This window comes from Buteo buteo, chromosome 18 (assembly GCF_964188355.1).
Source record: "Buteo buteo chromosome 18, bButBut1.hap1.1, whole genome shotgun sequence".
Taxonomy (NCBI): domain Eukaryota; kingdom Metazoa; phylum Chordata; class Aves; order Accipitriformes; family Accipitridae; genus Buteo; species Buteo buteo.
This window is the reverse complement of record NC_134188.1, coordinates 6426774-6439418: the sequence shown is the minus strand read 5'-3', so window position 1 is coordinate 6439418 and position 12645 is coordinate 6426774. Positions and strand designations below refer to the sequence as shown.

Genomic DNA, 12645 nt, shown 5'->3' with positions numbered 1-12645 from the left:
GGCAGGCCTGAGGAGAGAGAGGTCCTGGGCACCGCGGTGGGGTGACAGTAAGTGTGTGGGAAACAAGAACCGTTCCCTGTTTACCCAGGCCTCTGTTTGTGGTGTGGAGAGTTTCGGTCTTTTAGAGTCTCGAGAATGTGGAAATTCCTGGAAGATGGTCTTTTTTGTTGTAGTATCACAGAATCGCAGAGGGGTTGAGGTGGGAAGGAACCTCTGGAGGTATCTCGTCCAAACCCCCTGCTTGAGCAGGGCTGTCCAGAGCCAGTTGCCCAGGGCCATGTCCAGGCAGCTTTTGAACATTGCCAAGGATGGAGACTCCACCACCTTTCTAGGCGACCTGTTAAGTGCTCGGTCACCCTCGCAGGGAAAAAGTGCTTCCTGGTGTTCAGACGGAGCCTCCTGTGTTTGTTTGTGCTCATTGCCTCTGGTCCTGTCACTGGGCACCACTGGGAAGACTCTGGCTCCATCCTCTTTGCACCTTCCCTTCAGGTATTTATATATATTGATGAGATCCCCCTGGGCCTTCTTTTCTCCAGGCCTAACAGTCCCAGCTCTCAGCCTTTCCTCACAGGAGAGGTGCTCTAGTCAAGTACGCAGAGGTGCGGCCCCACCAGTGCTGAGCAGAGGGGAAGGATCACCTCCCTCGACCTGCTGGCAATACTTTGCCTCATGCAGCCCAGGATGCCATTCACCTTTTTTGCGGCAAGGGCCCATTGCTGGCTCATGTTCAACTTGTGTCCACTGGGACCCCCGGGTCCTTTTTGGATAAGCTGCTTTCTTGCTGGCTGGCCCCCAGGGGTTGTTCCTCCCCAGGTGCAGGACTTTGCGCTTCTCCTTGTTGAACTTCATGAGGTTCCTGTCACCCCTTTTCTCCAGCTTGTTGAGGTCGCTCTGGATGGCAGCATGACCCCCCTGGCATATCAGCCACTCCTTCCAGTTTGGTGTCATCAGCAAATGTGCTGAGGGTACACTGGCCATCACCTGGGTCATTAATGAAGATGTTAAACAGGACTGGACCCAGTATTGACCCCTGGGTCACTACTGGCCTCCAGCTAGACTTTGTGCCACTGATCACCTACCTCCCTGTGGGCCTGGCCATTCAGACAGGTTTGAATCCACCTCTCTGCTCACCTACCCCGTATGTCAACAGCTTCTCTGTGGGGATCTTATGGGAGACAGTGTCAAAGGCCTTACTGAAGTAAGAACTGGTAAAAGCGTGTTGAGGGGGGTTAGAGTTTTAGGCTGTACAAGAACAAATTCACAAGCTGCACAGTGCAGTTGACTCATCCATGTCATAGTTGTGTGGGTGCTGGTGCACGAAATCTTGCATGTGCTGTACAGTAGTTGAAAGACATGATAAAACTTAGCCTAAAGGTTGCAGAATGGGCTAGCAAGAAACAGTCGTGCTGTTTTCATTATCTAAATTAGTAACAATTCAGTAGGACAGTTTTTATACAAAATTAACCTCTTTTACTAACACAGAGACTTCATGATCTTGAAGTTTTTGAGCGGTGACATACATAGACTGTCACAAGTTATTAAAATCATACTAGAAAAGCATCACTCTTTCCTTGACAGGTCCCCTTTTCCTGTTATGCCAATATATCTTGCCACTTCATGGCCTGTCAGATCAGAAGAACTTGTTGACAAATGACTCTATGGAAGTCACTCTATACATGCCATCTAACATTTCACAGTTTGGGGCTTTCATTTTTTTAAGATGTTCAAAGATAGGCATGTGCATGCAATATATAAGTAAACATGGACTAAGCATCACAAATTACATTTAACTATGTGCCTGAAGCTCTGCCTTCTGTAAAGGACAGCTACCCAGTCACCCATAAATAATCTCAAAAATCTTTTCGGTAAATAATATCCATTGGCCACCGCAGTCTTCAGCAGTCACAGCACTGAGCAGCAGAAAGTAGAGGTTTTTGCATTGTTTGGGATGCTTTGAGAAACTCTGGAGGTAATCATAGAAAACCTTTCATAGCACTGATTCATCTAGACTATCAGGTATAGTTAAAAGAAAAGTCTAGTAATGCCTTTTCCCGAGCAAACGTGGCATGTAGGATACCCTGAGAAGCTCCCCTGCATTTCAACAGTGGCTTCTTACAGTTCCCCGGTTTTATACGAGAGTCATGTCGTGATCCAGCGACCAGACGGGGCAGGGGTGGAACCATTTACGCAGCTTCACGCCACGCCCTGTGGCATACGTGTGCGTGAAATAGAGCCTGGTAGGGAAACCGTGAGCGGTAATTTGTGCAGTAAATGCGGGCAGTAATTAGTAATTGAGTTTGCGAGATTCAGGTGCTGTTCGTGCGACAGTGTTAAAAAACGATGGGTCCTTGGAGAGGCAGGTGAGAACCACGTGCCCTTGTGCTGGCTGCGAGCCCAGGCTCAGCCTGAAATTAAGCGGGTTTTGGGGTTTTCACGGAATTCGAGTAGGATTTTGAGCCGGTTTCCTGCTTCCAGGCCGGTCACCTGGAGGTAACCTTTGAGGTATCGCCCGCCGACAGCCGAGGGCAGCCCCAGCAGCCGGGACACGGCTGCCGAACCCGGTTTCGGGACCAGCGGGGCAGGGATCACAAAAGCCCTTCAGAAATCGGTTGCCGGTTCCAACACGGGCGAGGCGCGGACCTTGGGGGAGGCTGCCTCCCGCCGGCTGTCTTGCTGGGAAAGGATCTCCTTGATCTTCGCCTCTTAGGCCTGGAGCCCGGCTCCGGGGTCCGCTGCCGCCCCGCGCGTTGCTGTCGCTTTAAGGGCCGGCGGGCGGCGCGGTCCCGCCGTCGTCCCGTGGTGCATTGCGGCGGGCGCGCGTAAGGAGCGTGGCCGGTGCTCGCGCGCTCGCCGCCGGGTTCGAAGTTGGCGCCAGCAGCCATGAGGCGCTGAGGAGGCCGCAGCCGCCCACTCCTCGGGAGGCCGCTCGCTCCCGCCGCCCTCCCCGGTTCCCGCCGCTGAGGGCCCGCTGCCGCCTCCTTGGCCCCTCTCTCCGGTCGTTCCCCCTGCCGCCGCCGCCATGTCTGCGGGCTTCTCCTTCGGCGCGGGGACCCTGGGCTCCGCGGCGGCCGCCGCCGCCGGGGCGGGAGGAGGAGGCGGAGGCGGGGGCTTTTCCTTCGGAGCCGCTACTTCGAGGTAAGGCGGCGTTCCCTCACACCTCCCTCCCCGACCCCCGCTCGGCTCGGCCCTGCCCGCGGGCCCCTCGCCCCCAGACTCCCGCGGCCCGGCCCGGCCCGCCACCGAGGCCGCCGTCGACTCCGCGGGCCTGGCCTGGGCCGCGGCGGGGCAGGCCCGGCCGGCACACGCGTGTCTGTGTGTGAGTGAGTGCCGGGGTCGGGTAGCGCGGAGGAGGCGCAGGCCCTGGGCTGCGTGTCTGGGCGGCTCTGCTGTTGCCCCGGGAGGGTCCCGGAGCTCCGGCACCCTCGGCTGGAAAGGCCCTCGGTGCGCGGGTGAACCGGCTTCACCGCGTCTGCCGCGGCACGCAGGGGGCGGCGGTGTCCCCTGCCTGCCTCACCTGCCTGGCGGCCGGGTCCCTAAATATGGACGTAGGGATGAATCTGTTCAGCGGCGGATAAGGGGGGTGCGCTTCTAGTTTTGCTTTATTTTGGTTTTGTCGGAGCGAAGTGTCTCCCTTCACGGTGGTCTCCAACGTTCTGAACGCAGAATGTGAATCGTAGCGGTATCTAGGTTTCAGCAGTCAGCCTGAGCTTGTGTGTGTGGCATGGAGCTCGTTGATGTCAAAGCCCAAACGTTTTATGTTCAAATGTGAAATTTCTTCCCCCCACCCCCCCCGAAATTGGGTGCAACCTTATCCTTTCTGAAACAGATAACTGCGTATTTGGTGTATATTGTCTTGGAGTAAAAGGAGAACTTTGCTGTGCTTTGATGTGCATGTGACATACAGCAGGCTCTGTACTAAAGGCATTATTAGTAATTAGGTTTCTCAGGATAATAGGTAGATCTTCGCTGTTGCTGAGTTTTTTTTTTCTTTTTTCTTTCTTTGCACACAACTATACTAGCAGAGATTGTTTTTTTCTGACCTGCTTGCTATTATGCCTCCGTTGAAGATTAGGGCTGGTGTAGTGCAGCTTTGTGTCAGAGTTTTTCCCAAATATGATCAGGCAAAACTGATCACTGCATTGTAAACTAAATGGGAAGCATGAGCTACTCAAGGGAACTTCACCTGAAGCAGATATATTTGAAAATAGTTGTCTGTCAGAATTGTCAGGAATTCGCAGTGTGAGGGGAAGGGAACAGAAAATCTAGATCTGAAAGAGTACCTCTGGATTAAATGGCGGAATTGCTTTTTGGAAGCCTATATGAGAGGGAACAAGTTTTTTGAGTGTCTTCTAATACTCTTAATTTTGTGGTCATGACAGGTTGATGACATTCATGTGTTACTTGTACTTAGGCTTTTTGGCTTAGGTGGTGGGTTTGGGGTTTTTGGGGGTTTTGTTTTTTGGTTTTTTTTACCCCTACAGCAAAGCTTGTATGGAGTTGGTAAAGCACTTAAGTTTCTTTTACTTAATGCCTGTTTGATGCAGGTTTCCTGTGATTAAAATGAGCAAGTTAAAATAATTGTTTATTCAAAAACGTTCTTTTAAATGTACTGCCTGAAACAAGGGAAACTCCTGTCTTTTTGATCAGCACTTGTTAAAAATGGCCTATTGAACTTAAATGTTTTTCTGTTGGGTTTTTTTTCTGTTCTAGCTGGCTTTTTAATCTCTTTAAAATAATAAGTAAAAATTTAACAGGTGCTAATTAATAGCACTATGGTACTCTGTGTTTTTATTCATATATTTATTCTTACAAGCAGGACAAGCCTTCAGGGCTATTGGTCAAGGAGTATCACAGAGAAAGAGGCCTTTTTACCGCTGGATGATTGGAGAAAGAATCTTGAGTGTCCCTATGAGATGGTTTTCTTGAGAACATGTTTGAGACTATAAGAAGAAGCTGTTCTCCTGAGCTGGGTCTAAGACAGTATTGTCAGATGTTGGGAGAAAAGGGGCTTTATTGTGTAATCCAAGCACAAGTATTATTCATCATTGTGACCAAAGATTATATTTTGGTGGCCCAAAGCCTATGTGATATGTCAGCCTACCTAATTCCTGCATTGCACCAATATCCATTCAGGCACTTAATGCTCTTTCTTTTTGTCAATCGATGTTCCCTATAGTATGCTTTAGCCAGGTGCGATGCTTTGTTCTAGTTCTAAAATTAGAGTTAAGACCTGACTTCAGTGACCTGAGCTCCTCTTCCTTCCATCTGTGGGGAGTAGATAGTCCTTCTGGCACATGCTTTCTCCTCTTGGTGAGAACACTGCCATTGCTTTATTTCTACACTTTGGTTTCTTTCTATATTAAAAACCAAAATGTCACTTTGTTTTACTTGGGGTTTTGTCCTATAGTGCTGAATTGCATATTTTGTACCTTACCTTTCTTCTACTGGAATGCTGAAACAAGAAAAGATTTTGCAGAAGAGTCATCTTTGTACTGGGAAAAGATGAGAAACACAAACTCTTGACTAGTGAGAGAAGCACCATGTTGTATGTTTAAGTTTACGAGCAGTTAGGTCATGGTGGTGTAGTTTGGTATGTTGAAATTTTGGGAGTAAAGAAAGCTGAAATGCTTTGGCTCCTGTGGAGTTGGACAATTAGTGGGCCTGTGTCCTTCTAAACTTCTTGGACACTCTGCTTCCTGAATTACTTCTTTAAAAATAACTCACACCTAGATTTTTGAACTTGCAACCACGTTTTGCTGGGCTTGTCGCAATCATTTTTGTAGATATTTTGAAAACTTTTAATGTAAAAGCTACTTATAGCCTTTTTTCTTTTTTTTTTTAAGGATTTACTTTTGTGTTTCATTTGCTATGCCTAGGACATGGCATCATACAAAAAGAGAGGAGATGAGGGAACAATGAGAGAATACTGAACACCTGAATCATATGATACTTTTTGATGACTGTTAACTCTGAAGTCTAAATTGCATTTTGTTTCAGCGCTACTGTTGTGCTTATGCAAAATGTTGTTAGAGAAAACTTACCTAGTTTCTAAAAAGGCTCACAAATGGGAGCAGGAATTTACTACAAATAAATATTCACCTGATTTTTTTGTCAGTTTAAGAACAAAGTTTTTAAAATTGTAGACTCATCTGGCTGCTAGTACCTGTATTTTCATTGGTTAGAGATAATCATGATTATTGTATTCCCCCGTGTTTTGTACAGTAACTTAATGCTTTCTTTGTGAAATGCAAAGTTTGTTCTCTATTTACCATGAAACTTCTAAAATGTGTAGTTACCCAAAATAAACAAAAGGCTTAATTTTACTGGTGATGACTGACTGATTCCTGATTCTCTCCTTCCTTTCTCTTCCCCTTCATCTGTGAAAACAGCTGTGGAAGTTTATTTCTGTAACTTTCTGACAAGTATGCAGTCATAAAAGAAAATATGGTAGGCATGGGTCCTCTGTGGTTTGCACTTGTGGGGAAGGTTAGAAAATGGATTAATGCATCAGTGTGCTTTGGTGGTAAGATAGGGCAAAGTTGTGCTGTTGATGTGATTGGTTGTGCATCTCTGCTTATCACTTTAGATTGAAATAAAGTAACATTGGTTAAGGCTTCTGGTCAGAGTTATCTAACTGGGCTTGTAACCTGCTTTGAAAAGATGTTGCAAGTTTGTTGTCGTCTTCCTGCTGCCTATAGCATTTATTCTCCCATTTCAGTATTCAGGGACAATAATTAGGCAGAACTAATGAGGTGTTCTAACAGAAAAAAGTTCAAATTTCCCACTGGTCTGGTAAAGATGTATCAGCTCAGCAAGGAGTTAAGCAAATGCTGGAGCTGGTGTCAAGGAAGCAGTGGGAGTTATGGAGCTGTAGAAGGAAAAAGGGAGATGGGCTTCCTCTTTCTCTTTGGTGGTAGTGAGCTTGGACTTAGTCTTGTCCAGCTGCATTGTGTGTGGTTTGGGAAAATGAATGATGGCATGGGAAAGAAACAAATAAGGGGTGGTGGAGGATTTTTTTATTTTGAAAAATAATTGTTGCTAATAGTCTTATTTTGTAATAGCTCAACAGGAGGACTTAATTTTGGAACTCTGGGCTCTTCCACTGCTACAGCGACTACATCAGCTCCTTCAGTGAGCTTTGGGAGTGGACTTTTTGGATCAAAATCAACAACTGGCTTTACACTAGGAGGCACCAGTACAGGTAGAAAAATGCTTGTACAGCAGAAATTTGAATCAACAGTGAAGAAATATATCATGTACACAAAATCTGGTTCATCATAACATGCTTACTTTTTTTTACAGTAGTTCTGTAGCTCGGAATATTACTTACCTAGTTTTGTAAAAAGGCTTCATTGAACAGTTTAAAAGTCATTCATTGAGAATTATGCAGTACCAATGCTGCAGAAACACAAATGCAGTTACCAGAAAACTGTGCCTGGGCCTGTGTGTAAATTGTTCCATAATTTGAATGCTGATGTTTTCTAGAAATCTAACTCCTCATCTTGGATGCTCAAAATTATGATTTAAGATTGAGGTATATTTTGATCTGACAAATATTTAAAAACATTGTGAGATCATTGTTTGTAATGTGGTGTTTGTAATCCTGCAGTAGTAAACATTTCTGATTTTGTTGTTTGCGGGTTTTTTTAACATTAGCAATATGCATGAAGAAATTTATTAATATTTTCTTAGGTCTCTAATTCAGCCTATGAACATATTCTTATAGGAATATTGGAGTGCAAAAGAATAAAACTTTCTGACTGGAGGTATTTTTTTAGCCATCGGTGTACACTTGTATGAGTAGGTGGTGAAGGTTCTAAGAACCAATCTACTAGAAATAAATTCAACAGCAGACTGAAAGCCTTTATTACTGTGTTTGGCTACATTGGGGTAATTTTCTTTTAGCTCTTAATGATTCTTTTGATCTTCTAATCAGATGTTTTTAAAATATGAAATGGCATAGCACTGTGTTCAAAATAATCTCTTTAAGTTACCAGTGGGGCAGAAACCCTAAACCAAGACACAGGATTGTACAAAGAATTTGGACTCTATAATCCTCTTCATTATACTGTAAATCTGCTGGTTTATATGCTAATGTTATGTACTGCCACGTGGCTAAAAAAATACTTGATAGACTGACTAGTTTCCATATTTTTGTTTATCTTCATTTGTTTGAAATTTCAAACGATTTGCTGTACTGATGTGTTAACATCAGCCTCACTGTTAGCAGATTCTTATAAAGAAAAATGATGGGTTTTGATGTCAGTTATGCTTTGATTTGTGCTGTTGGTGCTTACAAATACTGTTTTCTATGTTAGTGTTGTTTTGCTTTCTACATACTACAGAAAAAGCTTGTATAATAGTCTACATGTTGTCTCAATGTTGCACTACTTCAGTGTTTTGCTTCATGTTTTTTACTATCATAGCTGCTCTGTGGTCTTCAGTTACTATTCTTACTCTGTTTGTTTGTTTTCATTCTTAAAGCAGGAACAGCATCAACTATTGCTACAGGACTGACACTAGGTAAGGACCTCATTTGGATTTTAATGTTACAAAGGCAAAAAAAAATACAGATAGATTCTTGTAATGTAGTAAGTTAGTGGTCATACGTGAGCTTTTTCCCCTGTTACTAATTGCAGTCCGCTTTGCAGCCCAGATGTTAAGGCTGCAAACCAGAGTGGAGCCCTGCAGTTCTGGGCACTGTTACTTGTTGTTAAAGGATTATTCTGTTCCTGTACAACAGTGACAGTGGTCATAGTGAAAAGTTAGACTTTGTATTTATGTCTCCCTAATGAGTTTCATCCTTCAGCAGAGAGGAGGTGGAATACGTTACCAAAGAGTTCTTCATACGGAATTTCTTGTTCTAATGAACTTTGTGTGAACGGGTCTGTTTGGTAATTGCCTCTTTTAGAAGAATAAAGAGGGTTGAACAGGGAATGGATGTTGGGAATGTTTTACTTTTGTTTCTCTGATACATCTTTAGTTACTATTTTTCAGCTGTCATTAGAAATACAGGAATATGTGGGTAGTTGTGGGGTTTGGTTTTTTTCTTTTTAAACACCAGCAACTGATATCTGAGGAGAAACATGAGCTTGATTATCAGAAATGTTGGGGATGGGGGTGGTGCTACAAGATAGATTGCAGTCCAAGAACTTTGGAAGCCATACTGTGAATAGATAGGAAAAAATAGTGTTGGATAAAGAAGAAAATGAAATGGGCAGAAGGGAGGAGCAGCAGCTAACCCAGAACAGATTGTGTGATGCATAATCACACATGGCAGTCAGTACTATGCAGAGGAACATTAATTCTTTTCAATAGCTGAATGAAATTATGTCATCCAAAACAGACAGACAGCAGTTACTGAGAATACCAAGTATGTGTTTCTTATGAGTGCTATTTTGGTTTGTGTATGTATATGCATATTCCTCCTTTACTTTGAAACATGGATTCTAGAATGTAAAATGTATTCTTACCATGAAAACATCAGGAAGTGAAAGCTTTATTTGCTTTACTTTAAAAGTGTTCAAAAGGAAAGTTTGAGGGAGTAACATTTCAACATACTTGTTTACAAATTGAAAGGACATGGTGCATTCATTTTGGTATGCACATCCAATTGAGAATTTTAAGTCTATATTTGGGCAGTATTGTTTATAGCTCCATTTGCTAATATTTGGTTCATCTATTAGATGCTCTTGGTGGAAACCTTTTTTTTTTACAGTTTTTTTGGATTACCACTAGATATAATTGCCAGTCCATGATTAAAGCCCATTGGATCACTAGGAATTCTGGAGTGAAAATGCCTGTGGAATTAATGTAATTGAAATTTATCAGAAGGTGCTATGGGGATATTTTACTTGATGCAAATGATCTTGCATGCCATGGTGTTCATGATGCTTAAATGGGAATAGTTCAGAAAATAAGGTGAATTGAACATTTGTTCTCAAACAGAATGTTCTAAGAGTGATAATTGGTTTTGGGTTTCTTTTAGGCACGCCTGCCACCACATCAGCAGCTACCACAGGCTTTAGTTTAGGTTTCAACAAACCTGCAGGTTCGGCCACGCCATTTGCTTTACCTGTTACTTCTACCTCAGCAGGTGGCCTATCATTATCATCTGCTCTTACATCAACTCCTGCAGCAGGTAGGTAAATGTTTAGGGGTTTTGTTTAGCTTTTTTTTTCTAAACAATAAAACTTTATGTAAAACAGTTCTACAGTCTATATTTTTCTAGTATTTACATAATTTTGTGTTAGTTCAATAAGAAGGTTCATTGGACTTCTAGTTCTAAATTTGGGTACCCTAATACAGATAGATCTATGGGCAGTATACCATGTGATAATAGGCAGTGTAAAATCTAAGTAATTGGAAGTGTAGTGAGAGCTGATTTGTCATGTAAAGTCATTATTTTTGTTACTGTTAACCCCACTGAAGGTTGAAAGCTTCCTACTTGCGCAGCTGAAAGGTTTGGAAAATGTCTACCTTCTGTAGATGGCCTAAAATGGTTTAACTAGTAGTGGAAACAAGGTCTTTTCCAGTGTAGTTCTCATACTGGCACACTGCCATCATATTTAACTCAGCTAAACTGCACCATGCATGATGATAATTAACACTGGAGTTCGTTTCTCTTAACCTTAGGAGTCTGCATTTGAGCTGAGCTATCTGTGCCCTCTGTGCTCTGTCCCATTATGCCTATGGTCTTTCTCTACTCAGTTCTTCCCTATCCTACCAAAAGCTGGGATGCTTACTTCTAGAAGGCAGCTCAAACTACCAAGGAAATGTTCTTGTATCATCTGTCTTGTATAAAATATTTTGATTTTTACCCTAAAGCATTAACATTTCAGCATTCTAATATATAAAGTCAGTAGCACTTGTTAGATCCTTTATGCTGTAAAATAAATTCTTTGCCAGGTTCTGGATTCTCTAGTGTTCTGGGGGACTCAAAAATTCTATATAGTTGCAGGTAAATATGGACTAATCAGGATTTGATATTGTAGAACAAAATAACATCTAATTCAAAAGTCTCTATGGCTTTGTTTGGAAAATCTGCAGGAAATAAAAACAACAATTGAGTTTATTATTCAGTTATGATAAAGATGCTGTTCAAACTTTCAGTTATTTCAGATTGTCTATGGATGTGTTTGAGTGCAGTGCCTGCATGAAGCTGGTTTGCTTTCTCTGCAGGAACTACTGGCTTTACGTTAAATTTGGGTGGCACAACTGCACCAACTACAACTGCTTCTACAGGCCTTTCCTTAGGAGGAGCCTTAGCAGGTTTAGGAGGTTCACTCTTCCAGAATACAAGCACAGCAGCAACAGGTGAAAGTTATTTTAATTTTTTCCTCCTGTCTCAAAACATTGAAATTTAGTGTGTGATTGTATAAATTCATAGTCTAAGATTTAGTTTATATAAAATCTTAACACTGTGAAAGTGTAATTTTTAACAGTGTTACAGTTAAGAACAGTGTTGCTATCCATGGGCAATAAAATGAAATCTGAAATCATTGGCTTTTTTCTCATTCGCTTGTACTTAACACTTTTGTAAAATGAGAATGTAAGGAAATCTTTGTTATCGCCATAATTGCCTCAAGGAAGTTGATCATAAATGGGAGAGGGCAATGATATATAAGTATTTCCTTTAACTGTGGAGAAGTCTGGAGCTCCTTATTTTGGTGGGTTTTGGTCTGAATAAAATCTTTAAATGTTAGTATTGTCATTTCGTGGCTTCTCTGTCTTTTTCAGCTCTAGAGGAAAAAATTGTGCTGTGTTGTAGTCTTGGTAACACTGCTCTTAAACTCTAAATGAAACAGATACTGAAGAGGCTGATGATAACTTAGCTATCAAATTAGCTACCTAGTAATGTCAAGAAATTACATAAAACACTTGCATACAGTTGTGTGAAGCTTCATGCAATTTGTTTTCTTCTCTGTTTATTTTGCATATTTTTTAATCCAAATGTAGTAAATGGGCACTGAAACTGCAAACAAGATTATCTGTGCTTTTAGTTTAAAATGAGTTTTAATTATCAGCATTTTAAGTGCAGAAATTCTTTTTGGGTTTCTTGTAGGACTTGGGCAGAATGCTTTGAGTTTGACTCTGGGGACAACTGCAGCTCCTTCAACTACTGCCAATGAAGGTCTTGGTGGCATTGATTTTAGTAGTTCTTCAGACAAAAAGAGTAAGTTTGTCTTAAAACATTCATAATTTTTTTATTGAGAAAATTATCAGAGCACTACAGCAAAGACACTATTGCATCATGTGGAACTAAAGCTGACAACTTGAACTTTTTTGTTTTTTCCCCTCCCCTCTTACAAGGCATTTCAGTTAATTTCATTCTTGGATATTGTGCTTGTATAGAAGAACAAGATTTTGGTTGCAAATGGAATGGAATGTAAATTTATTTAAGTATAAGCCGATATCATACTTGAGAACCAGGATCGAAACCCTTTAGCCTTCTGGGAGTGAAGACCCATAGGGTTGTTTGCTGAAAAACCGTGGCAGATTTCTGAACAGCTGTATGTCAAATAGCCAGTAGAGGGGGGAGTAGAGCTACGTTTAAGTAATGCATTGCAAATATGAGAAGTACTGTTTTGAAACCAGCTTTCTCCAACTGTAATGGATCTTAAATTTGGTTTGTTTTTTCTAAAG

General features: G+C 42.2%; 1 protein-coding gene across 3 annotated transcripts in view; it reads left to right on the top strand.

The window, feature by feature from the left end:
- Positions 1-2325: 2325 nt before the first annotated feature.
- Positions 2326-12645, top strand: part of NUP58 (nucleoporin 58) — a 38151-nt gene continuing 27831 nt past the window's right edge. The window contains exons 1-6 of one of the 3 annotated variants that reach the window (XM_075050710.1): positions 2326-2360; positions 7062-7201; positions 8485-8523; positions 9989-10141; positions 11182-11316; positions 12065-12175. In XM_075050710.1, the coding sequence (XP_074906811.1) occupies positions 2341-2360; positions 7062-7201; positions 8485-8523; positions 9989-10141; positions 11182-11316; positions 12065-12175 (598 nt within the window). In that variant the 5' untranslated portion in view covers positions 2326-2340. Of the gene's footprint in view, positions 2361-2822; positions 3136-7061; positions 7202-8484; positions 8524-9988; positions 10142-11181; positions 11317-12064; positions 12176-12645 lie in introns of those variants that run through there. The other 2 variants (XM_075050709.1, XM_075050708.1) reach the window with 2 other exon arrangements.